We start from the raw sequence: 27,420 nt of genomic DNA on the forward strand, positions 1-27,420 counted from the left end.
GCGCCACCCCCCCCCCACAAACACACACACGCAGGCACACATATACCCAAATTACGTTCACCACAAACTATCGAGGAAGTTCAGCAGCCCAGCTGACTTCTTCTCGTTAGGAATTGGATCCCCTTCCCTATTTAGCCCTGCTTTACTCTGACTTCTCACTTATACGAGAAAGGGCTACCGACTGACCAACTCTCATTACCTTAGAGCTCACGGCATGTTAAAACACTCACGTTACTACGGTATCAGCAAAGAACCTTCAGTCACTCTGAGTGAGGGGGAATTGTGGTCAAGTCCAGGCGCTCGCCTTCCACCTTCAGAGCCAGACGAGAGAGGGCCGAGCAAGGCTACCGAGGCCGCAGGGACGACGGCAATAGGAACCTGATGCTGTGTGTGGTAGAAGATCCGTGTGTGTGTGCGTGTGTGTGTGTGTGTGCGTGTGTGTGCGTGTGTGTGTGTGCGTGTGTGTGCGTGTGTGTGTGTGTGCGTGTGTGCGTGTGTGTGTGCGTGTGTGTGTGTGTGTGTGTGTCGGTGGAAAGAGGAGACCGCAGCCTATTTGATGTTTTAATGAAGATTTACTGTCAATTTTGAAGCTCTGCCACTTCCGTGCGTGTTTATGTACTTACTGTAGACGCTCGTGTGGCTGAACTGAGCCTTTGATCCTCCTCCTGAGAGATACTAGGCGTATCCGATGACGCTCTTCTGGAAATCCCATTTGGATGTTTTCAGGGGAGGACTAGGAGAGGGTATATTAACTTCACCCTGCAGCCCTAGATCCAGAGTGACATCCACAGTACTGTTCCCCTCCCCCATGTTAGTTCAGAGAGGAAGGGGGTCAGACAGCATGGGTTCAGATCCGAGACCTGCCATGGCAGCACACAGAGCCACCTTAAACTAAGGCCTGAAGAAACAGTCCTGGTGGCACTGGTTCCACTTGCACACGGCATGAACACGGGTATGAATACTTACTTGACGTACTGTAGAGAGGTCAGCCTAATGGGCCAAAGGGTTCTCTCTTGCTCCCTTGCTGTGTTATGTCCTGACTCACTCCTGCCAACACTCAGACACACACTCACCAACTCGTTGCTGTGTTCAGTCATCCACTGTCACAAGTGGGTGCCATGACACAAGTCCAGGGGTGCCACAGAATATTTTGATAATATTTGGAATTTTCAAGTATCACCTCTAAAATTATTTTCAATCTGTTCTAACCATTGAAAAGAGAATTTCAGAAAGTTTTGTTTTTCTAGCACCTTAGCATTTGTTAGTTGTGAGTGTGGTGATTTCTACACAGATTCAATCTGTTCTAACCGAAACAGATATTCTCAAGTATTCCCTGGTAGCCGACACAAATAAATGATGGGCACTACTTTCGGTTATTGCAAACGAGCTCGCTAACGTTCCCTGTCGGTCAGTATATGGATACGTTTCTTAATAGAACACATCGGAGGCTGTGCCCGACCTGCCGGGAGCAGCAAAACGGCCAAATCTGAGGCTTTACAACGATTGCTACCTAAGAATGTAATTTAGAGGTGCCGTGGATGAAACGATGATTATAGGGTTGCCCTGAGCTTGAAAAGTTTGAGAGTCACTGCACTAGATGTCCTCTATTAAGGTCCACTTTTTTTTTTTTTTTTTTTTACTTGGCTGTTGGCGTGGTAACAAAGGTGGCGAGGGAGAGAACATGGAGGGTGATCGATGTGTCACAGGAGGGGGCGGTGGAACTGGGTCAGCCTCATCATCAGTCAGACGATCGTCTCCGCCTCCTTCTCACCTCCTCTTGACCGCCTGCCTCTTACCTCTCTCTGGTTGGCTGTCTGCCTCACACCTCCCTTCCTGCCTGCGAGGGTCTGCGCTGACCAGCAGGGGGCAGGAGGTGGCGATGGAGAGATGCCCCAGAGCCATAGTGACTGTCACGCTGTGCTGGCTGAAGCCAATTATATTATTAATGCAAGCGGAGTAAAAGATCTTTCTTCATTCCTTATGTCCTCAGTCCATGTGTCCCCTATCCTTGCCATCTTTTCAAAACACTTTGGGAGGTTGGATAAAGGGAACCTGGAATCCCCTCTAATGCATTTTAAGAGGGAGGTAAGGAGATGGGAAGTAATGAACCCGAGGAAAGAGTTCAACCTCTCAGTACCAGTGCTTTTCAGTCAAACGGGCTATACATTTCAAATGAGTTCGATTCATGGAATTTTCCGCTAGTCGTGAGAATATTTTCCGAAGAGGGAGATTAAACTGACAGCTCGTTTGACCCCCGCAGATGTAGCATCATCTAATTTCTCTCATGTGCCATGGCAGCCAAAGGTTAACATGTCAACTTACCTTTCTACTATTAGGCCTGAAGGGATGAGCAGAAAACTAACTGTTCTATTTGTCTGCTCTGTCTCAGCAGCTGGGAACTGCAGTCTTTTAAACACCTTCTTGAACAGTGTGCTGTGAGCTGCTGAATGTTAATAATTCCTGCTCCACGCCTCCAGGAACCACCCTTAAAAAGTTATTTGTGTTTTTGTCATCATCTCAACTTTGAGCCTCATGAACAGCCATTTTGATTGAGAGACTGTCTCCGCCTTCAATCACGGATCGGTATATTCTTCAGACCTGCAAACTTGTCACCTTTTGGCTACAGTCACCTTTTTTATGTTAACTATGGTAGTTTCAGTGAATCTAGAGGGTTTTAGTTTTATGTCGTCACCTTTTTCACTACTCCAGAGTTTGCAGGTCTGATTCTTCTGTCAGAATGTTTGGATGATGATGAATGAGGTGTTTTTCTTTGTATACTGAAACAATCATTGCGTTTGCTCAGGCAGGGAGTCCTAGTCCCAGAATGAAGTGGCATGGCCTTCAAGGGCAAGCCAACCTTGGTCTCTTATCAGAGCTAGTTAATATTCACTGCAACTACACACTGGGCATCCAGCACTTGATCTTACAAACACACACGCGCACTAATGGTGGACAATGTGTAGTGAATAGCCGAGCTGTTTAGATGAATAATATGCGTTGCTGTCCTGGCAGTTATCCGGTGATCATGTGACTGATTTAGATTGTCTGGTTTCTCTGTTCTCCTCAGCCCTGAAGATTACAAGATGAAGTGACCTCATCACATCCCAGAATTCTGCAGTCTGTAGGTCCTGCTTCAGTCCTGGCCCTGGACCTAGCGCTTACAGTACCAGTTGTTTATATCATACGTCGTCAGTAAACCAACCTCTTGTCAACTATTGTATAGATTTCAAATGTGTTGTTGTCTACTATTGTTTTTTGTGAGAATACATGATATCTTGAAAAGTTGTCTGTGGTGGAAGTGTGTTGGTCTGACCTGACTGTGCTGAGAGCCGGGGGCAGCCATGCAGTTAGCCCTCACAATTCTGCTGCTAGTCAGTAAATATTCTTGATTCTTTGGCCTTTCCCTCTTGCCACAAGGCCGTTTCTGCTGTCTTTTCAGAGGGCTGATCTTTCTCTAATTCAACCGTGGTGAGGCTGTAATTGATTTCAGATGCCTCAGTGGACCCTTTTCTAATGCCAGCATAGCCTTTTGATGTCTTGCGGAAACATACCTGGGCTGAAGTGCTCAGAGAGCCAGCTCTCCCAGGGAAGATGAGCTGGACACAAATTGGTTTCTATTCTATGGTTGCACTTCTATGAATAGTGCATATGGTAGGTCATGGGAATAAGGCACCACGGTTCACTGTTATATTACAGTTTTATTGGTTATATAAAAACAAATGATGAAAGTAACAATAAATAAGTCCCTACTTTCCAAAGTTTGGTGGTGTGAGTACATGATCAACTGTACTGCACGCTGCTTCAGTCCTAGCAGGTGTTAGACCACGGGCCTAACGATTCAACAGCTCCACAGTGACCAGGCCTAACGTTGCAAAATCAACAACAACAAGAACATCAACAAATGGAAAGGCAAGAGAGGAAAGGTGACTTCACAGATTTGTCCAGTTCATCTCAAGTTTTAGAAACCTCTGCATTCCTCGGTTTGGAATTGGTGTAAGATTTGTTCTCCGTGAATGAACCGAACGGACTACAATATGACAATGCATTTCAGGTGATGATAAACATGGCTCTGACGCTTTGTTTTCTGTCGTGTGATGAAAGTCTTCTACTTCAGCATACTGTACACTACACGGTGAGAAGGCTTCATTGGAGGTCATTGCACTCAAACAAGTAGACGAGAGTGACCACTTTACAAACAGTTCAAATTAGCTGGACAAGCGATGTCAACAGAATAAGCGTCAAGAGCAGTCTACAGAAAAGCACTGAAACTGAAATGTACGGATTGTTATAAAAATCAAGCAGCCTGTACAAACGTTACCGATTCATGACTCAAATTACAAAATGCTATTCACTAGCTAGTAACACAATCAAACAGTAAGCTAGTAACACAGTCAAACAATACACAGTCCAGTTACACTTTCAAGGAGCTGGCTCGGAGGATACATGCAACGTCACAAACGGTCTAATGTACACATGGGCATACTTTCCTCTCCTCCCATCACGCACCCAACACCATTAGCATAAATCAGGCACTTTCGGATTCCCCTCTAAGCAGTCCTATAGTACAGGAGTCCATAGAAACACTGGATTACGTGCATCATCTCACCAGGCGGACTGAACCACTAGTACACACAGAGAGGGGCATTTACTGTATCTCTCCAGCTGGACTAAACCATGCGTTCCAGACGGGGTTCTTTTTTGGTTCATGCTCCTGCTCAGATACTAGAGGCGAGTCTGTCCGGGGGGGGGTGCCTCAGTTCACTGGCTCCTCCCCTTCGGTTGTGGCTGGAACGTTTCTCTGTCCAATCACGTCGCGGGAGAACCGTCTCATCCCTGGCGACCTCAGCTCTATGTCCTCAGAGTGGGAGGGGCTAGGGTAAGCGGGGTAGGAGGGGCTGGGGTAGTTGGGCTGGTGGTACTCAGGGGGGTAGCCTCTGTACCCTCTGTACGGATCCTGCTCCTCTTCCTCCTCATCGTCATCCTCTTCCTCATTGTAAGCGCCGGCAGGGTTATAGGCTTGGTAGGAGCTGTGCGGCAATTGTTGGACTAAGGGAACATGGGGATCAGCGTGGGGGTCATGGGGTCATCATAACTACAGACACCTCCTAAACCACCACCACTGAGCTGGCTGGCGTGGGTCAGCTAGCTGGTTAGAATGGGTTAGTTAGCATGGTAGGCAGCAGAGAGTATAGATCCGGAGGCACGGTAGCAGGCTGTGTGTGTGTGTGTGTGTGTGTGTGTGTGTGTGTGTGTGTGTGTGTGTGTGTGTGTGTGCGGGTATGTGTGTAAGGATGAGCCAAACAGCGTGAGGGCTCAGTCCCCAGAAGACAGACACAGAGGAAGGGTCTTGAATGATGCAAACCACACAGGAAACCATCAAAGGTGTTTGCTGCCTTATCATGGTTTTACAGGGCATGGTTAGTTGTAGTGTGGCAATGCAGGAGGGTGCATTAGACGAACCTACACAGCGGATTTGATTAACACAAACACCGAGCTGCTAACTGTTAGCATGGCCCTCATCTGTGGTGATATGTGGTGTAGAGGAGTTGGGCGGGGGTGAAACTGTCCGTCTCCCCAGTGACTGAGTCTGTTAATGGGGGAGGGGGGAGGAGATGAGGAGTAGCTGGAGTTGGAGAATGTTCCTCAGTAGTCATTCTCATAATCCTGCTGTCCTACAGTCAGGACCGAGGAGGAAGAGGATGTGGAGGAGGAAGAGGAGGATTGATAAAGAGAAACAGAGAAAGACACATTTACCTTATGCCAGCATGACGACTGATCGATACCAACATGCTACCCTATGAAGACCAGAACGTTCTGTGGTACAACTGTGCCATCACAGTGGTGAGCCAAAGTTCTGGAGGTAGAAGTATTTGGCTGAATCTCCATTTGCCCTCCAGAGTATAAGAATATTCAAGCACTCTTGGCATGTTTCACACCAACATACAACAATCCAAATAACAAACCTGGAAGAAGTTACATGTTAAAGTCATCTAACATGTTAATAGAGGAAAATATGTAATTGAATAGTGCTGAATCTTTATTATCATTCTTACTATAAGAAAATGTCAATAAAGATGTGCAACACTGAAAAGAGGCTTGTGGGTCATGCATGTGATGTCATAAATGTACACATATGGGACACATTGTTCCAACTGTTCCATTGTTGTTAGAACACTTCCAGAAAAATACAGTTAAGTAAGGCTACACATCATTGTCAAACATATAATAATGTGGTTGTCGGGTTTTTAAAATATAAAATATTTTTTAACTTGCACAAGATAAGATAAATATATCAAAATCTAGCTGTGATCGAGAACGGTTTGAGATAATGTCTAGACCTGTGGTCTTTTTTTGTAAACGTGACGATTTGTCAAAGTCTGTCAGACATTTTATACTCTCGCTGGAGACATGGTCAGTCCTATTAAAGGGTGAAGAGCAGTCCATAAACTTCTACCAGGAACACATGTTTCATGATCACACTCAGATGGGCTCTAGAATGGTCTACAGACATACAGTATACTGTACAGTATATGGACAATTAGAATCTAAGTCTAGACGGCCTCTTGGAAACATTGTTTTATTAGACCAAAGGTCAGGTCTGGGCCAGGAACTTTATTGTTTATATCCGAAAAACAATATGAAATGTAAAAAATAGGTGCGTGTCTGGTTTCTTGTAAAAATAGTACTACTGTAACTAGGCTTTGTTATTGGCACCAAACGTCTCTTAAAAAGCAACAAATGACCATTAAATGTAACTTTTCTGTTTTGACTAATTGAAGGAGATATTATCCATGAGCCGCCTCCTCCCTGTGATATTGCCGTGGGACAGTAACTTTAAATAGTATATGGCTCTGCTCTTCTCCGTATGTGTACATGTTTCTATGTGAGTATATATCTATACTGTGTCTATACCAGTCTATACCAGTGTATTTATACTGTGTATGAGTCTATATCTACTGTATATTGCGTCTATATACATGTCAATCTAAACTGTGTCTATACAGGTATATAGCTATGCTGTCGCTATACCAGACTATATCTATATTGTGTCTATACCAGTCCATACAGGGTCCATACCAGTATCTGTCTGGTACAGTACATATCTACTGTATACTGTGTCTACATGAGTCTATATCTATACTGTGTCTTTACCAGTTTATATATAATGTGTCTATACCAGTCTATAACTATATTGTGTCCATATGGTCTACAGTATATCTATACTGTGTGTCCAATGAATCTTATGATTCTATACTATATACAGGTATGGCTCAGTGAAGAGGTGATGATGTCTCAATAAGGTGATAGTTCTAGATGTCTCAGTGAGGAGGTGATGGTTCTAGATGTCTCAGTGAGGAGGTGATGGTTCTAGATGTCTCAGTGAGGAGGTGATGGTTCTAGATGTCTCAGTGAGGAGGTGATGGTTCTAGATGTCTCAGTGAGGAGGTGATGGTTCTAGATGTCTCAGTGAGGAGGTGATGGTTCTAGATGTCTCAGTGAGGAGGTGATGGTTCTAGATGTCTCAGTGAGGAGGTGATGGTTCTAGATGTCTCAGTGAGGAGGTGATGGTTCTAGATGTCTCAGTGAGGAGGTGATGGTTCTAGATGTCTGAGTGAGGAGGTGATGGTTCTAGATGTCTCAGTGAGGAGGTGATGGTTCTAGATGTCTCAGTGAGGAGGTGATGGTTCTAGATGTCTCAGTGAGGAGGTGATGGTTCTAGATGTCTCAGTGAGGAGGTGATGGTTCTAGATGTCTCAGTGAGGAGGTGATGGTTCTAGATGTCTGAGTGAGGAGGTGATGGTTCTAGATGTCTCAGTGAGGAGGTGATGGTTCTAGATGTCTCAGTGAGGAGGTGATGGTTCTAGATGTCTCAGTGAGGAGGTGATGGTTCTAGATGTCTCAGTGAGGAGGTGATGGTTCTAGATGTCTCAGTGAGGAGGTGATGGTTCTAGATGTCTCAGTGAGGAGGTGATGGTTCTAGATGTCTCAGTGAGGAGGTGATGGTTCTAGATGTCTCAGTGAGGAGGTGATGGTTCTAGATGTCTGAGTGAGGAGGTGATGGTTCTAGATGTCTGAGTGAGGAGGTGATGGTTCTAGATGTCTGAGTGAGGAGGTGATGGTTCTAGATTTCTCAGTGAGGAGGTGATGGTTCTAGATGTCTCAGTGAGGAGGTGATGGTTCTAGATGTCTCAGTGAGGAGGTGATGGTTCTAGATGTCTCAGTGAGGAGGTGATGGTTCTAGATGTCTCAGTGAGGAGGTGATGGTTCTAGATGTCTCAGTGAGGAGGTGATGGTTCTAGATGTCTCAGTGAGGAGGTGATGGTTCTAGATGTCTCAGTGAGGAGGTGATGGTTCTAGATGTCTCAGTGAGGAGGTGATGGTTCTAGATGTCTCAGTGAGGAGGTGATGGTTCTAGATGTCTCAGTGAGGAGGTGATGGTTCTAGATGTCTCAGTGAGGAGGTGATGGTTCTAGATGTCTCAGTGAGGAGGTGATGGTTCTAGATGTCTCAGTGAGGAGGTGATGGTTCTAGATGTCTCAGTGAGGAGGTGATGGTTATAGATGTCTGAGTGAGGAGGTGATGGTTCTAGATGTCTCAGTGAGGAGGTGATGGTTCTAGATGTCTCAGTGAGGAGGTGATGGTTCTAGATGTCTCAGTGAGGAGGTGATGGTTCTAGATGTCTCAGTGAGGAGGTGATGGTTCTAGATGTCTCAGTGAGGAGGTGATGGTTCTAGATGTCTCAGTGAGGAGGTGATGGTTCTAGATGTCTCAGTGAGGAGGTGATGGTTCTAGATGTCTCAGTGAGGAGGTGATGGTTCTAGATGTCTCAGTGAGGAGGTGATGGTTCTAGATGTCTGAGTGAGGAGGTGATGGTTCTAGATGTCTCAGTGAGGAGGTGATGGTTCTAGATGTCTTAGTGAGGAGGTGATGGTTCTAGATGTCTGAGTGAGGAGGTGATGGTTCTAGATGACTCAGTGAGGAGGTGATGGTTCTAGATGTCTCAGTGAGGAGGTGATGGTTCTAGATGTCTCAGTGAGGAGGTGATGGTTCTAGATGTCTGAGTGAGGAGGTGATGGTTCTAGATGTCTGAGTGAGGAGGTGATGGTTCTAGATGTCTCAGTGAGGAGGTGATGGTTCTAGATGTCTCAGTGAGGAGGTGATGGTCTCTTACCTCCTACGTTGTAGCCCAGACAGGCGTTCTGGTCGCAGTACCCAGAGGGGCCAGCAGGGCCCGTGGAGCCGGGGGTGCCTGGTCGGCCTGGGGTGCCCTGGTTGCCAGGTCTGCCAGGGGGTCCCTGACTGCCTGTCCTGCCCTCACCAGGAAGTCCTGGGCAGGGTAGACACATGATCAGAAAATGACCCCCACCATCTGTATGACTGATATGTGTACTTCATTCAAATGACTCCATTCAAACTATTGATAGATCAATGTTCCCTTCATTCAATCTGTATTCCTGTGGTTGAACAACTACAATTTTATATTATATTACAGTTTCTGGTAACGCTTTATTTTACAGTGGCTAATAACATGGTATAATACAGTACAGTTGAGTAAAAACATCAAACAGTTGAGTAAAACATATCTACCGTATCTACCATATTCATATCTACCATGTACGCAAAGAGGGTGTGATTTATCGTGTTGATTATTTCTAGCCTGTTTGGGGGCTGTGTTATTCTCAAGGAGCTATTCCCAAATACGTACTGTTCCTACTGTCTATAACTACTGTCATTGACAAACTGTAAAATAAATGTTTAACCAGTATAGTTAAAAGTACAGTTTCTATGTAGTTTCTACTACAGTTTCTATATATAGTTTCTACTACAGGTTCAATGTAGTTTCTTCTACAGTTTCTATGTAGTTTCTAATCCAGAAATGTGTTCTGCAGACCCTAGTCCCAGTCCTGAGACCTAGCCCTCACAGCTGAGAACTAGTTGAATATGTTCTGACACTGCATCAACGGGTGTTCGTTTTAGTGGTCAGCAAAAAGTGGAATGAAACTTTAAGGTTTTGGATGGTTTTACGTGTTTGGATCTCAAGTTGCTAAAGTTAATCTGTTCCACCGAGACATCAATCCTCTTCCAGAAGCCACAGCCCTCTGCCGATGTTTCAGAAAAGTTGCTTAGTCATAAAGAAGTTCCTGCCAGTTTGTGTGCTCTAAGTATTGATCCAACAACAATGAAAAGGCAATGTCTTGAATATGTCCTTCCAATCTTCAGCATGAGGTAAAATCAATAGTGATTTTTTTTTTTTTATATCTAACTCAGAATGACTATTTGACATTCCATTCTGGAGGTTCAAGAATACCAATACCAATACCACTCCTCAGCATACTTTAGTGTGTGTGTGTGTGTGTGTGTGTGTGTGTGTGTGTGTGTGTGTGTGTGTGTGTGCGTGTGTGTGTGCGTGTGTGTGTGTGTATCAGTCCGTGTGTCTGGATGGCTGTCTGTCCTGGGTTGTGGGTGCATGTTGATTCTTACCTGGAGGTCCAGGGGGCCCTCGGGGGCCCTGCGTTCCCACTCCTTGACTCCCCCTCTCTCCTTTCTCTCCTGAGAGACCTGAACACAGCATTTCATTGTACATACCGTGATATGGTACCCATATCTTGTACATATGACAAATTAAGATCCTTGAATCCTTGTTGAATTGATGTATTTTGTTGTCTTGTTTCCATCATTTTGGACAGTTTTACACCTGTTGCTGTTGGTGTTTTAAATGTATAATCACACTTAATTGCTGTAATTGACTTGAATCAAATAGTCCAACAATGACATTATGAAGATTATAAAGAGTTTCTGATGGTGAAAGTAAATGACAGAATATCTGCAGCGGAAATGTCTCCTTGTGTGCTTGACTTGAAAAGGAAATAATTAGAATAAGTTAAAGTAATTTAGCCGACGAGAAGTAAATGCTTGAGTAAGTGTTCTGATCACAGGCCTAACCATCAATCATCAGGCTGAAGTCTGGCCTTTCTAAACTGCAGAGGACATGCCTTTCACCAAATAATTATCAAAAAGGAGCCAAGGAGAAGTCTTGAAAGGCTTCATTTCCTCGTCGACCACCCTCACCAACATGCACTGCACACACACACACACACACACACACACACACACACACACACACACACACACACACACTCACATACACACACACACACACACACACACACACACACACACACACACACACACACACACCTTAACCAACGCTGCCCAGCTGAGTCAGACTGGCTGTGGTTGTGGTTTTGGAGTGACACCGATCCGACACGTTGTTTATGTGTTTAAGGGTGGATGAGAGAACCAGCCCACTGTTCTCTCCCTACAGTGGCTGACTGGTGGGCAGCCAAGCCCAGCATGTCTGCCCTCCTCTATGTGTCTCTATTATCAGGCTGTAATTGGGACCATGAGGTCCACACTGCTACAGATACCCAGGGTGATGAACATACTGATGCTGAGGTTTTCAGCCTCTTCGTTGCTCTTGGCAGAGTGAAACAATAGGGGGAACACACACACACACACGCATGCACATGCATGTACACACACACACACACACACACACATACACACACACACACACGCACGCACATGCATGTACACACACACACACACACACACTCTGTAAAGCCTACCTCTCTCGCCTGGCCTCCCGTTCTGTCCGTTGGTTCCGGGGAAGCCTGGTCTGCCTGGGGGGCCGTGTTCTCCCTGAGGCCCGGGTAAGCCCCTCCGACCCGCCTCGCCCGGCGGACCCGCCACCGTCCGCACCGACACCGCCTGGCTGGGGATCTGGTTGAGGATGGAGTTGTACCGCGACAGGTGGCCTGGCGGACACAGACGAGAGGCCCGTTGGGTCGGCTCTACCGTGTGTCTGTGCGCTCGGCTCAGTGCTGCCCCGATTACCCTGGGCAGAGTCGCCGTGATGCTGAGGTGTAAGAGCGCCGTGCGCCTTGCGCTCTCTCTATCTCACTCTCTTTCACAGACACACGCAGACACACGCATATACTGTACACATACACACATGCAATACACACTCACACAGCACACACACACGCATGCACCACACACACAGTGTAGAACTCACTCTGAATCAGCTGCTCACACACTTGCCGGGCGATGGAACGGACGGCAGCTTGGGATTGCAAGTCACCCTTCAAAACAAACAGCATGGGAATTACGCTGATATACACACACACTAGACATGCCTCTGTGGGTGTGTTTAACGGCCCTTCTCAACCCTAAACACAGGCCCGCTGTGAGCATTCTGTGTACTGTAGCAGTGCGTGACCAAAGAGCCTGTAAGAATCTGTAAGGTTAAGGTCAGCTTTGGTCAGAGGGATCTCACCTCCTCCCTGTAAAAGCACCCGAGGGCAGATTTAACATCTTTAGCAACAGGCTTCGTAAACAGCTAATAAAACACAGTGTGTGTGGGGGGGTGGAAAGACTGCTGTTTTATCTACTTAGGAGAGTTTTTACTGTACCGTGAGCAGCTTTCTCCGCCAGCCCCACGCCTGATTAACTACCAGGGAGGAACCGGCTGAGTGCTGCTACAGCGAGGGCGTAGGATCTAAACGCTGAGTTGCGCTATCAGACTTACCCGTTCTCCCTTATCTCCCTTGGTGCCAGCCGGGCCCTGAAACGGGAACATGACAAGTTAGAAGAAGGAGCGCTCGGCCGGGATAGGCTGAGAAGTGTCCGTGGTGTTTTTTTTCGTCTTTTTTTTTCCTGCGGTACAATTTTAAAAGTAAATGCTCTCTCGACTCGACAGCTGGGAGAGAACACAAGTGTTTAGGCAACGGTGTCCAACTCCTTCGATACGGCCAAACACAAAGATAATAGATGCATATCTGAGATAACGCTATCAGAAAGCAGGAAGGATTATCCTGATTAAAGTCTAGGGCATTTAGAAATGGTATCATCAAAATAATTGGACCTCAACACGGGCCTTGCAGAGAGAGACCGTTTTGCCTTCAGGGAAACATGGACTCATGCATTGGTGGCCTTGACTGAGAGTGTGTGTGTGTGTGTGTGTGTGTGTGTGTGTGTGTGTGTGTGTGTGTGTGTGTGTGTGTGTGTGTGTGTGTTCGCCAGCTGGCCCAGGCATGAGATCAGTGTGGCCTCACTCCCTAACTACTGTACACATTTCCTTTCCCTGGTGTCCCTCACTAGTTCACTAAGAGGTCACACACACACACACACACACACACACACACACACACACACACACACACACACACACACACACACACACACACACACACACAAACAGAGTCAGACAGGACACCTCAGGAGAAGGCCAGTCCAACTGTCTGTGGGAGAGCCAATCGCTAACAAAAAGCCAAATCACTGCCGGTGTGCCCTTTGAGCAAGACACCACATTGCCCAGGCGACGCTATTGTGGGATAGATTTGATCCAGTCTGGTGAGGAAACTGACCCAGGTCTGGTGATGTCGGTCGTTGTGGTACTTACAGGTGTCCCCCGGTCTCCTAGAGGCCCTGCAGATCCACTGGACCCTGGTGCTCCCGGGGCCCCTGGGGATCCCTGGAACAGAGGCAAGAGGGGACAGTGACCATCTGTATTCAACTCACACATTACATCACTACATCAAATGTTGCAGTACACATGATTCAACCGAACGATCTGCGTTTTCAAAAAAAAAAGTCTGTGTGGGGGAAAAAATCTGTAGCTTGTAAAAAAGAGATTAAAAAGAGAGAGGGGAAAGGGTGAGTAAGTTCATGAGTGCCGAGTAGAAATCTGCAGTTTATGAGCTTATTCCATTTATTTAGAGCCACAGTAGCTGTTGCCCAAGCTACTCCTTCTGGAGCCCACTCACAACGCCAACAGTGCGTAACGGGAAACAGAACAGGAAGACATGAACAGTACAATAAACAACAACGTAAAGGCAGCACAGTGCTACACTCAGCCGCTGTGTGGAGGGAATGGAGGGAGAGTAGTACTTACTAACGGTCCAGGAGGACCCTGCCGTCCCTGTGGCCCGTCCTTACCAGGCAGACCCTGAGAACACAGCAAGGAGGAACATGGCTCATTATGGGATATGTGACCTCGTGGGGTCCGGAGCTTTCAACCGCTATAACGAACACAGTAATCATTTAGCGAAACCACCGGTACATTCTGCAGTGCTGTGCAGACACGAGGAACAAGGAAGGGGGGACCGAATAGACTCAAATGGAAAGAGAACGAGAGAACGAGAGTGGACAGAATAGAAGAGTCTGTGAGAGTTCCAGACTGGGCATGACATAGCTGTCAGTTTGTAAGGTTGCACACGCCATCATATTGTAGATTGTGTAGTGTGATTGGTGGGCTGTACAAAATGTAAGCAAACTAGCTTGGCACATAGTTAACACATTCAGTATGATGCCAAGTGTTAGATTCCACTTCTACTGGCTTCAACCAGTCTGCACTAAACATCATTTACAGAGCGGTGGACATGATTTCGTTTGCTGTGAGCAGACATGACAGGTTTCTTAACTTGTGGCATGTCCCTCTCTGTTCGGCCTCAGAGTGCCAGGGGTGGTGCAGCGCAGCCTCTGTTCCCCTTCAAACCGCGTTCGAGGTGTAGGTTAGCATCAGAATGTTCAACCAGCGCTTGATTGAAACCATTCAAATGGCCTGGAGCTGCCCTGTAATCCGAGGAGCGTTGTCCTCTACTTCAGAACAAGCTAATGAGGGGGACGGCCTCTGCCAGGCCGCCTAACGTACACACATCCACATCCAGTAGTTCTCTTCTTTCCCGCAGTTTAGCGCTGCGACGTTCCAGCCCGAGCCGGAGGGGGACAACGCAGCGCCAGGGGGTTCCCCAGGCGTCTGTTACGTCACAAGCGCACCAGAAGCCGGGCCAGACGGCGGACCCCTGGGGGCGCAAGGCCTCGCGCCGAATGCCCGGAACTTGGCTTCTATCAGCGTCGCTCTGGTGGCTTGCATCGCACAAAAAACAAAACACCACACAGACCTTAGCTGTGTTCGGAATCGCTCCCTATTCACTATAGTGCACTATATAGGGCGTCAGCCATTTTGTTTGTAGTGTTCGAATTCTCCACTGAATTTTCGTTCCCTATATAGTCCACTATTTATTACCCACAATTCACCTTGATTTCCAGGGAACAGTGCATGTACCCTACATTTTCTCCGTTCCCTAGGTAGTTCACTACATGGTGAACCCTATATAGGGAATAGGGAGTGAGGGAACGAGGGAGCGATTCCGAACACAGCTCTTGTCTGCGCACTACGCTACTTTAGTAGAAGACGGATATCCGCACACTTAAAGCACAATGCTCCCAAGGTGCTTTAATATAGTACGTTTCCACCTACGCAGTCTTGGTCAAGTACTGAACATCAACCGGTACATGAGGTACATCAAGGTCGATGTGCAGTGTAGGTCGACACGTACTATATTAAAGCATCTTGGGAGCACAGAAACAGTGTGCTGATATCCTTCTTCTACTATTTGACCTTTTTTTATCCTGCACCTGTGAAATAATGTGAATGGCACCACTGGACTACATACTGTACACTATGCCACTTTCTCAACCTTCTCTTTATCGTTTATCTTTCTGCTCTGAAGTCTGAAAGAGGATGTTTTCTTCATTCCTAACACACCCATTCACCTGAGATTTTCAGATGTGTAAAGGCCTGTCAGAGAACAGCTGCTTTTAAAGATACTAGGGTAAGATACCCATGGATCTAGCATGTTTATTTGATAATTAAGGCGGTGAAAAGCACGGGCCAAGTAGGGAAAGATGGCAATAATAATCTCACCTTGGAGAGTCATGGAGAGTAGCACTAGTAGCCTCATGTGCCAGATTGTCTGTTACACAGAACCATCTGGGAAGCTCTGTGAAGCACTTTCAAAAACATTTGGTTGGCAGGTGATTGGATGAACCATCTTTCATTCGCTGTCTATCATGGGCTAACTTCAATCAGCTGCCCTCAACCACCTACGCTACGCCTGTAGCTGCCATTATTCACCTCAGCTGCCATATTGATCAGTCTGACGTAATTAGGGGTGCGGATGCGGAAGTGCCCGTTGCCTTCAATGTTAAAGGTTCGCTGTAAAAACACCACTTCAAGAACCAAAATAGTCAAAATAACAGGCTGTATACACTATCGGGGTAACAAACTCATCATTACCAGACTCCGATTGTTTTTCACTGCCGTTGTTTTCGCGTTTGGAAATACATGGAAGTGAATGCAGCTAACGGCTAACTATGGATCATTCACCTCCATGTATTTCCAAACACGAAAACAACGGCAGTGAAAAACAATCAGAGTCTGGTAATGATGAGTTTGTTACCCCGATAGTGTATACAGCCTGTTATTTTGACTATTCCTCAGTTCTTGGAAGTGGTGTTTTCACAGCAAACTTTTAACATTGAAGTCAACGGGCACTTCCACATCCGCACCCCAGACTGACCAATATGGCTGCCAGGTGAATAAGGCGAATAGGATGCTGATTGGCCTGAGTAAAATGTACTTGCAGCACAAATGGCTTCATATTGAAATGGCCAGACCAATCCATGCTTTTTTTTCTACAAAGAAAACCGAACTCCATGAGGAGACGGTTGTTTTTCGTCTCTGATCTGACTTGGCGTCGTTGAGCACTGCAACTGCCCAGTCTGTTTAGAGCTTGATGACTTAAATGTGAGCAGCACGGTCTACTGTACTGTAACAGCACCACTGGCTGCTAGCCAGTATTAACAGCTTTGTGAATGGAATTATTCTAGCACTAATATACGCATTATTGTTGTGAAATGGGATGATTCAAGACTGCCATTCCTCTCATAATAATCATTATCAGCGTATATCCAGAATACTCCATCATGAGAAAGAGTCAGTTCAGATAAAGGTTTCATCTAAACAGTCCGGCCTGCTGGGTCATTGGAAGCCTCTGGCGGTTGATGATTCAGCCATGTGGAATGACAGAATGGAGATTCCATATCACTCTACACATTATATTTTTCCATATCTGTCCAAATACTTCTGTGATACTAAAATGGTTTGTGATTGATATCTAAGATATGGAAAGCATATGGCAACATCATTAGGGCCAATTATCTTGGTGTATCTTAGTATCTTGGTTGATCCATAAATACTTGTTTCCTATGCATTGATATAATCACCTGAACCAAGATAATCTGTAATAAAGTATGTCTGAAACAAACATATTGAAGGTATTAACCTTAGCATGTCCTTATTTGCACCTATGTTATAATATGCAAAGCTTACTGTATATCAAGCAAAAACAAACATACTTTATAGGTAAACATTCACATTGTATCTGATTTAACGCCACCTGGCATCGCTACACAAACAGGGGAATCACATATAATGACTTCAGGGGAATGGAAACCTAACGACAGGCAAGCCTGTATGGCAACACTCTATCCGTTTTAATGACACATAAAATAGAGTTATAGAACTCTCAGAGCTCAGAGCATCTTGTAGAGACGTTTTAATAACTGTAATGTTTTTTGAGGGAACACAATGCAGTCGTTATCTCAGTATGTCTTAGAGCCAGACACCACGCATCCATTCTTACCCTCTGTCCGGTGGGGCCGCCTCTCCCCGCTGACCCCGGTGACCCGGGAACCCCCTGGAGGAGAGAGAACGTCATTATACAGGACGTTGAGGAAGATGGCAAAGCTGGACATTAGACTAGCAGACATCAATCATCTTTAATGGAGGAAAAATGAGGAGGAGACCCAGAGCCAGACTGTCAGTAAAACCACCGACGTGGACTTAAGACGCTGATGTGGTCACGACAGCAGGTGGCGAGCTAGGCGACGGCGCCGACAGAGGAGAGTCTAATCTGAGTGAGTTGATTCACAACACCAGGGACTTTTTTGTTGTTGTCTGTTCACAGCTGAATCTGGAACAGCCTTACGACTCCAATGCACCCCGGACCCATTCCAAACATAATCATCGCCTTAGTTGTGCTGTTCGGGATGATTTAGTCTTTTGCTACAACATTACTAGAGAGGCTCATAAGGCAGGGTTATAAAAGGCACGAGGCCGTGTATAGGATGTGATGAGCCAGATGTGATTAATGCCCAGGTGGTGTATAATACAGGGCTCTGGCAGCACCCTCACCCTAGATACCAGCAATGATATCTGCTCTGTCAGCTATGCACACACACACATACACACACACACACACACACACATACAAAAAGAAACATGCACAAACACACATACACAAAGAAAGAAACACGCACATGAGCACACACACACACATACACACACATACACAGAGAAACAAACATGCACATACACATATACACAAAGAAACAAACACGCACATGACCACACACACACACACACACACACACACACACACACACCCTTTGGGCCCTGAGAAATGGCTTAGCAGGCAGGAGAGGAATGGGCCTCTCCAGATTGAGTGTTTCTGTATCATCACATTAGCCCTGGGTGCTCTCTCTGGCCTCAGCCGAACTGCCACAGTCAACCCTGATAAATCTGCCCTGAGCCCCGGAGGACGGAGCTAAGGAGAGACGCTCAATGCATCTGGGAGAGATCAGGGAAGTAACAAAGTTTAAATTAAACCTTCCTCCACACGCACACACACACACACGCACACACGCACACACACACACCCACACACTCACACAAACACACACACACACAAACACAAACATACATAGGCAGAGACATATACTGTATACACACGCACTCACACATGTTCACTTTGCTATTCATTGGAGTGGCTGCACATGCATTTTTCAATGTCAGGTTGAAACCGAGAGGGTGTAATGTTTATGAACAGGGTTATATTGTATTTACTGCAGATTGTGGTGCTGGAGAGAGAGAGGGAGAGGGTAGGAGATAGAGAGAGATAGACGACCAGAGAAGAGAGGGAGAGAGAGAGAGAGAGAGAGAGAGAGAGAGGACCAGAGAGAGGGAGATAGAGGAACAGAGAGAGAGAGAGGACCAGAGAGGGAGAGGGGAGGAGAGAGAGAGATAGAGGAACAGAGAGAGAGGGTAGGAGATAGAGAGATAGAGGACCAGAGAAGAGATCGAGAGAGAGAGAGAGAGAGAGAGAGAGAGAGGAAAGAAGGGGGGACCAGAGAGAGAGATAGAGGAACAGAGAGAGAGAGAGAGAGAGAGGAAAGAGAGAGAGGACCAGAGAGGGAGAGGGGAGGAGAGAGAGAGAGAGAGGAACAGAGAGGGAGAGGGGAGGAGAGAGAGAGAGAGAGGACCAGAGAGGGAGAGGGGAGGAGAGAGAGAGAGAGAGAGAGAGAGAGAGGAACAGAGAGGGAGAGGGGAGGAGAGAGAGAGAGAGAGAGAGAGAGAGAGAGAGAGAGGAACAGAGAGGGAGAGGGGAGGAGAGAGAGAGAGGACCAGAGAGGGAGAGGGGAGGAGAGAGAGAGAGAGAGAGGAACAGAGAGGGAGAGGGGAGGAGAGAGAGAGAGATACTGTACAAACGGAGAGAGGAGGAGGAGTGCTGTAATGGATGTTCTCTGTAAATGATATTCTCTGCGGCTGCAGATTACAGAAAGCCCTTGAAGGCACAATATCCTTCATCTGTTTTCTCTGCTTCTGACAAAACACATTACTTCTGTACCTCGTGTAAAGGCATTACATTACATTACATTACATTACAGTCATTTAGCAGACGCTTTTATCCAAAGCGACTAACAATAATTGCATTTAACGTAGGAAGAGCCAATGTACTACTACTTGCCAGAACTCACAAGTGCATCTTCTTTCTAAAACAAACAAGTGACTAAGAGCATAATCTAGTGCTGAAGCAAAGTGCAAGAATCACAATCTAAAGTACAGTGCAATATAATATAATAAGTGCTTAGGTGGGAGGATTGTTGTAGTACTTCTTGAAGAGATGAGTTTTGAGCCTGCGACGAAAGATGGGCGGCGACTCTGCTGTCCTGACATCAGTGGGCAGCTCATTCCACCACTGCGGGGCCAGGACAGAGAAGAGCCGTGACCGTGTCGATCGACCGCAGGAGCCTCGGAGTGACGGGGCAACCAGTCGCCCTGAGGTAGCAGAGCGTAGTGGTCGGGAGGGGATGTAGGGTTTGACCATGGCCTGGAGGTAGGAGGGGGCTGTTCCTTTCATTGCCCTGTAGGTTAGCGCCAGAGTTTTAAACTGGATGCGAGCCGCTACAGGGAGCCAGTGTAGGGAACGGAGAAGGGAAGTTGTGTGGGAGAACTTGGGGTGGTTGAACACCAGGCGAGCAGCAGCTTTCTGGACAAGTTCCAGAGGTTTAATGGCTGACGCCGGTGCCCCCGCGGCATGGCAAAGGGCAGAGACAGTCATTTTTATTAATGCCACAAAGTGCCTGGCAGAGACGGCAGCAGACGTGGTTCGGTGAGCAGACATGGAATGAGTAACCTTGAATGAGGTCTGAGAACTCGCCTAACCACTAGCTCAGTAAGCACGGCCTAATGATGTCCAGGTGACCCAGGCTTGATTTTCACAGGGCGACGTACAGTACGCAACAGTAGAGTCTTGTCTATGTGAGGCTTTATTTATCTCCTTACTGGAAACAGAATGTGATTTTCGTTATTCTGGTTACCACCCTGAGGTTTGGAAAATTCCAGAATATTCCCGCAGTCACACACAAGATGATCTCCTCTCGCTGTCCCATGGAGAATGTTTACCGCGTCATCTCGGGAAAGCGTGACAGGCTGTAAGTGAGCGTTTACACGACTACATAAGACTAATCAGACAGCCGCGTGTTGCCATGCCTGTCCGGTTGCGCCATTGAGTCCTTTGGACGACGCTGTGGAAGAAGCAGAACCCACCAGCGGAGCGGAGGACATCGGGCCGATCGGATCCTCCCCCCCTGGGAGGCGCGGCGGCAAGGATCACGGAGCGGATGACAGGCTGCGGCTCTGAACGCCGCTGTCCAAACGCTGCCTGCTCCTAAAACAACAATACTGACCCCTCCGGCCCCGCCTCTCTCCCCCTCTGCGCCGCCTCCCCCCCCCCCCCCCCCCCCGTCAAGCAGTACGGTAGCTCCCCCAGGCGCCCACGATCACATCCGCCAGCTCTCACCCAGGCAGGTCAGGCAATTAACAACACCAGGTAATGAGTTTACACATGTGAGCGATTCCATTAGGCCGCCGCTGCCGGCCGAGCAGGGGGAGGGTAACGGTGTCAGACGCCCCGCCACGGGGACTGCCGCCCTGTCGGAGCAAATCAAGGCCTTATCTCCCCCCCACGCTCACCACTCCTCCTGTCAGGCGGCATAATTACAGCGGGCCCCGGTTAACGAGCGGGGCCCCGAGCGTGACACGTCGGCAATTATGACTGTAGTGTATTATCTTCAGCGGGACAGACTACAGGCCGGACTGACCCGGTGAGGTGACAGAACGCTGATGGCTGATGGGGCTGCCGTGTTGTTTTGTCACCCTCGGAGCATCCTCGCAGTCCACACAGTGTGTGTGTGTTTGTGTGTGTGTTTGTGAGTGTGTGTGTGAGTGTGTGTGTGGGTGTTTGTGAGTGTGTGTGAGTGTGTATGTTTGTGAGTGTGTGTGTGAGTGTGTGTGTGGGTGTGCATATTGGTGTGTGTGGAGGGTGTAGACACACACACACACACATACAGAGTGGGTAGGAGAGATAGTAAGAAAAAGGTTTGATGAAGGGATCTTACCTGAGGTCCAGGTGGGCCGGCGTCTCCCTGGTCCCCCTTCTCTCCTGGACCCCCCTGAAAGAGACGAGGCTGCATAAGACCAACTAACAGACTCAACACGGACCCCTACCTTGTGCCAAACACAGTGAGTGAGGGATACATCAGTTCTAGGTGTGTTATCGGTAGGTAGTTGATCTGTTTGCTTTGAAAGAGCTGCGGTGTGGTGTAACGTCTGGAGCAGGGGGGACTGTCTCCTACCGGAGGCCCTTGGATAGTTAGTCCACTGGGCCCCTGAGGACCAGGGGGGCCCTGGGGTCCTGGAGGACCACCCTCCCCTGTAGGCCCAGAGGGTCCCTGTGGAAAAACACACACATGCACGCACACAATACACACACACAAGCACATGTATCAAGAAATGCTTACAACCAGTGCATTCAAACTTTTGAGATTATACAGTCGAGCCATCCACAACTCTCCTTTAAGGTGCCTCACACCACAAATACACACATGATCCAAACAGGTACTATGGGCTAGCCTGTCTGTATGGCTCTGCTCGGGGGCAGATATGAGTGTTTTCGGAGTGAATACGAGCAGCTTATGCACCAGGAAATTGATTTAGTCATCCCTGTATAAGTGAAATCTGATTATGCCAGTCCAAGGTCAAACCCATGTGGGATCATAATGCCCTGGGTTCCTAACATCTGTTCCCAACTTTCCAGCGTGAAACTGGGTCTGACTTAACTTAAGAGACAGAAGCCCCAGAGCCTCCAGAGCAGCCGAACAGAGAGCGCTAGAATAACAAGGAGCTGAAGGCAGGCTTCTACGAAATAATAAAGAAAGGGTTCAAATAAAAGCGGAATGAGATCCTTCCATCCATCCAACGGTTCCAGCACCTACCGGCGCCCAGGCAGGACGGGACAGCCAGGGCTGCAGGCCAGAGCATGAGATGGCAGAGCTTTGCTCAGCATGTGAAAAAACAAGAAACATCCTCCAAGAATAATAGAATTCGACCGCACGCACAGTGATATTTATACATTTCCGTGTATTTTCAGTTGTTTCGGGGGGCTATTCTTTGGAAAGGTCTGGGTGGGCCTGTGTGTGTGTGTGTGTGTGTGTGTGTGTGTGTGTGTGTGTGTGTGTGTGTGTGTGTGATACTGTTCTAGCCTGCGCCGGAGGGTGATAATGCGCTTTACCGTGTTGCCCTGCTCCCCGCGATCGCCTCGAGCTCCTCGGATACCTGGACCTCCCTGGAACACACACACACACACACACAGACATGCACAGACACGCACACAGGATCACTCGCTAGGCACATAGGTCATCAATGTATGACATGATTGACACTGAACGAATCCTCACAAACTCCTCTGACCCAGGCTAATGCCGGGCTCAGACTACAGGATTTTTGGGCCGATTTATCCCCGATTCACACCTCCTGACAATCGGAGGAGAAAATTGGTCTGGAACATTGGTCGGGGCCGATCGGCCTAGATTATCTTGTAATGTGAGGGGTTTACAGATCCAATCTTATACCTCCCGATCGGCTCGCAGACCCATCGGGGCGGCCCCGATAATATCAAACATGTTTGATATTTAAGATTATTACGTCCAGACTTTACAAGTGAGACGGCGAGACCAGTGGTTCGTTGCTCCCTCGGGCACGATAAGATCCTGTAGTGTGTGCTGAGCCGTTATTTCCAAATCTTGCTGTGTGTGCTTGTTTGAGATGCGCAAGAAGAATATCTGTTAAGATTCTCCTTATGTGCGTGATGTAACCCGATTTCGAAATTGGTTAGGATTTTAAATATCCTGTAGTTTGAGCCCGGCATAAGGTGCTGCGCGAGCGGTAAGTGCCCAGTCGCGTGACCGAGCAGGCCCAGGTGGGGGTGGGGGGGGACAGACCTGGGGAGCGCTAAACCCCCGGCTGACCTCCTCTGGCCCCAGGCTTCCACCAGGGACAGCCCTCCCCCCCACTTTCTGCTCTGCTAAAGACATCTGCTTGTAATAGTCCCAATCTGGCCAACTTCCTCTTCCCGTGTTTGTTTTAATAGGCCCCCTGCGGGGAGTTGGGGACGAGGGCGGCCATCGGGGCAGAGCCACTGGCTGGGGGACTAGAACAGATGTGACGTTAACGCTGCACCAGCCCGCCCTCTCAACATCTCATCGCTAACGGTCAAGAGAGTCTCTGAGGGGAACAGGAGGGCCCCGAGCTGCCACTCCACCTGTCACCCTCCTACACTGGGCCACACACAGACAAACGCGTCTAAGTCAGCGTGTGACACAATGTATAATGCGTTAAGGAAAGCGGCTACTGCAGCTTTTTCGCCATAGATCGATAAAAAGTCTGGCCGCGCACGAAACAGAGATAAAAATCTCAATCTTCTCAACGGATGTCTGAAACACAAGCCAAGAACAGGCCGGACGAGGAAAAAGCCATATATATATACATGTGTGGACAGGAGCCAGCTAGCCTAATCGGCATTGATAAATCCACATCCGTATAATTACTTTTCCAAACCTCCCCCCACCCCAACCCGCCATCCCTACACCCCCCAGAGCATACACACCGTACCGCTCCAAAGGAATTCATTAATTCACCATGTCAATCTGTTTACACTCCCACCCTCCCCGTCACTATGCATACTCAGGGCCCCGTTCACACAGACAGATTAAAATCAGGGTTGATTCGTGGTGCTTCATAGTGCTTTTATGTTACCATCGAGGACCACTTTGGAAATGAGTGTTTGAATTAATGCTTTAAGTGCTCTGGGATTTTATTTGTTGGTATTATGACTTTTAAATGAATATTTTGATCTGTGATACCATGTGGAATTCCAAATCAAATTCAAATTAAAAAAATCAAATTCAAATTCGAAATCGATTCTAGACTGAAAGATATTGATCATCTATTGGAAGATTGGAGTCCAGGACGACTACACTGTTGGTTAGGGATCCTGTCCCTGTTGTCTCTCGTCTCAGAAGGAGTGAGGGGTTAAAAGGAGAGGAGGAGTAGGAGGAGGAAGAGGAGGAGGAAAGGAGAAGGAGAGAAGAGACTGAGAGATAGGAGGGGGGCGGGGGGGGTCTTTACCGGGGGTCCTGAGGGTCCTGGGGGTCCCTTGCTGTCCTGGGAGCAGGTGCAGGCCTGGGGCATGGCAGGGCAGTCCTTCTCTACACGCTACAACACAGACAGGACAATAATAACAATAATAATAATAATAATAATAATAATAATAATAATAATAATAATAATAATAATAATAATAATAATTCAAACAAACCGCTATGAGCTTCGTTCAGTTTGTAAGTAATAGTACACTTTGTAGGTCTCTATCCATATGCATGACCGTGTGTGTGTGTGTGTGTGTGTGGGCGTGTGTGTGTGTGTGCGTGAGCGTGTGCAGCCTGGGGCCCTCAGGTTCCTATCTCCCCCTGTTTGATCACGCTGTCAGGAGTGAGGAAGCGGGCCTCTCTCCCCTCCCAGCACGGCCATGCATCACAGACGGCTATCTGGGGGCCGGGGGCCTCAGCACAAACACAGCTGTCATCACCACACTGTCCCCTCCTGCTCCAATAACTAGAAAAGTGCTTTCAGAGACCCACCGGGGCTATCATAAATCCACCCACACAGTGTATGTTTGTATGTGTTCTGTACCTTCCGATTACTACTTCTGAGTGAGTTTGTTTATGGGTGCATGTGTGTGTGTGTGTGTGTGTGTGTGTTTGTGTGTGTATGTGCATGTGGTCTGTCCCTCTTATTACTACTTCTGGGTGAGTTTGCACGGTGTACCTGTGTGGTATTTGAGAGGAATGAAGCTGCACTGACCTTAATTATTAACAGACTGGCCCTGGATTGGTGTCAGGGTTGGTGTATGGTTGGTGTCATGGTTGGTGTATGGTTGGTGTATGGTTGGTGAGTGGTTGGTGTGTGGTTGGTGAGTGGTTGGTGTGTGGTTGATGTCATAGTTGGTGTATGGTTGGTGTATGGTTGGTGTATGGTTGGTGAGTGGTTGGTGTATGGTTGGTGTATGGTTGGTGTATGGTTGGTGAGTGGTTGGTGTATGGTTGGTGTCATGGTTGGTGTATGGTTGGTGAGTGGTTGGTGTCATAGTTGGTGTCATGGTTGGTGTATGGTTGGTCAGTGGTTGGTGAGTGGTTGGTGTCATAGTTGGTGTATGGTTGGTGTATGTTGGTGTATGGTTGGTGTCATAGTTGGTGTATGGTTAGTGTATGGTTGGTGTATGGCTGGTGTCATGGTTGGTGTATGTTGGTGTATGGTTGGTGTCATAGTTGGTGTATGGTTAGTGTATGGTTGGTGTATAGTTGGTGTCATGGTTGGTGTATGTTGGTGTATGGTTGGTGTCATAGTCGGTCGATGGTTAGTGTATGGTTGGTGTATGGCTGGTGTCATAGTTGGTGTATGGTTGGTGTCATAGTTGGTGTATGGTTGGTGTCATGGTTGGTGTATGGCTGGTGTCATGGTTGGTGTATGGCTGGTGTCATAGTTGGTGTATGGTTGGTGTCATGGTTGGTGTATGGCTGGTGTCATGGTTGGTGTATGGTTGGTGTCATAGTTGGTGTATGGTTAGTGTATGGTTAGTGTATGGTTGGTGTATGGCTGGTGTCATGGTTGGTGCTTGGCTCTTTCTTACCAGGCCTGGCAGCTCACAGCACTTGTCTCTACTGGCCCACGACGTGCTGCAGATGATGTCGAACATCTGGAGTTGGAACTGTACAACATACACACACACACACACACACACACACACACATACAGAGTCACAAACATAAGTGCTGTATAAAGTAAATGCTACAGTACCACAAGGGTACCATGACAAGCCTGTGCAATCGCCGGTGGAAAATCAAGTGAAAATTGAGAGTAAATTGCTTCCGAGCTTAACAATCATCACTGGGACTGGACTGGATGTCTGGGAGGAGAAATCTAAACACTTTCCATTTTCCACAAATTGTCTTGATTAAAATCGCTGTGCACAGCACTTTCCACTGGGGCATATCTGGGCATGCCTAACACCCCATAGTAATCATCACGTGCCCCGTTTTTCATACCGAGATCATACCTTGAGGAGCGTAGGATACATTCAATGAGAAAGGAATGCTGTTCAATCAGATCCCTCATGAAAAGACAGTGGTAAAATGATGATTATTGATGGTATTGAGGAATCAATGGCCAGAGAGGAAAGTATTTTGCCGGAACTGAATTGTTAATTAAATTCAACATGTATTTAGTACAACAGCATACAGATATCCGGGTCAGTCACAGAGAAACACTTTGGCAGTCAACGTTCCCTGATCAGATAACATGGTATTCAGTTTGGACCACCTTTATAGTTGGTGGGCCTGTATCTATACATAGTTTCAGTCCAATGTCTAGAGTTCTCTCCAACTATGACTTTATACACCAGTGGGCATTGGGCTTCTTATTGAAGTGCTCTTGATCTCCTTCAGAAACGTGACCATGACCAAATGAAGCATGTATATGGTCTTGTGCTGAGAATAGCCATGGCACTTGTGACAGAAAAACCTCTTATCAGACAGTAACAAGGTGGTGGGGGATTGAAGAGCTTTTTAAATAATACTTCATTCCTACTCTGAACTCCAATTTCAGAGGGCAGCATCACTGTTGAAAATGTAATTTGTATGCTTTTGTTTCACAATAAAACTGATTGTGTTTGATATAATTACAGAAGAAGATTAAACCACTATGAGTTTCATGCAATTACTCATGTTTTAAACATTCAATTAAATTGAGTTTTGGTGGCAAAAAAATAAATAAAT

At 47.2% G+C, this 27,420-nt stretch overlaps 2 protein-coding genes across 4 annotated transcripts in view; one reads left to right on the forward strand and one right to left on the reverse strand.

Annotated features, from left to right (window-relative positions):
- The window catches only part of mrpl13 (mitochondrial ribosomal protein L13), a 10,275-nt gene extending 6,471 nt beyond the window's left edge, over positions 1-3,804 (forward strand). For all 3 annotated transcript variants that reach the window (XM_084444106.1, XM_084444107.1, XM_084444108.1), the window contains one exon: positions 3,068-3,804. In XM_084444106.1, the coding sequence (XP_084300232.1) occupies positions 3,068-3,092 (25 nt within the window). In that variant the 3' untranslated portion in view covers positions 3,093-3,804. The remainder of the gene's footprint in view (positions 1-3,067) is intronic.
- Positions 3,805-4,753: 949 nt separating this feature from the next.
- col14a1a (collagen, type XIV, alpha 1a) overlaps positions 4,754-27,420 on the reverse strand; it is a gene marked incomplete at both ends in the record, with an annotated part of 81,384 nt that continues 58,717 nt past the window's right edge. Inside the window, 14 exons of the mRNA XM_084444521.1 lie at positions 4,754-5,046; positions 9,173-9,328; positions 10,483-10,560; positions 11,631-11,819; positions 12,080-12,146; positions 12,593-12,628; positions 13,466-13,537; positions 13,958-14,011; positions 17,553-17,606; positions 21,649-21,702; positions 21,886-21,981; positions 22,821-22,874; positions 24,716-24,802; positions 26,277-26,354. Of these exons, the coding sequence (XP_084300647.1) occupies positions 4,754-5,046; positions 9,173-9,328; positions 10,483-10,560; positions 11,631-11,819; positions 12,080-12,146; positions 12,593-12,628; positions 13,466-13,537; positions 13,958-14,011; positions 17,553-17,606; positions 21,649-21,702; positions 21,886-21,981; positions 22,821-22,874; positions 24,716-24,802; positions 26,277-26,354 (1,368 nt within the window). The remainder of the gene's footprint in view (positions 5,047-9,172; positions 9,329-10,482; positions 10,561-11,630; positions 11,820-12,079; positions 12,147-12,592; positions 12,629-13,465; positions 13,538-13,957; positions 14,012-17,552; positions 17,607-21,648; positions 21,703-21,885; positions 21,982-22,820; positions 22,875-24,715; positions 24,803-26,276; positions 26,355-27,420) is intronic.

The sequence above is a fragment of the Borostomias antarcticus genome (genome assembly GCF_949987555.1).
Source record: "Borostomias antarcticus genome assembly, chromosome: 10".
Classification (NCBI taxonomy): Eukaryota; Metazoa; Chordata; class Actinopteri; order Stomiiformes; family Stomiidae; genus Borostomias; species Borostomias antarcticus.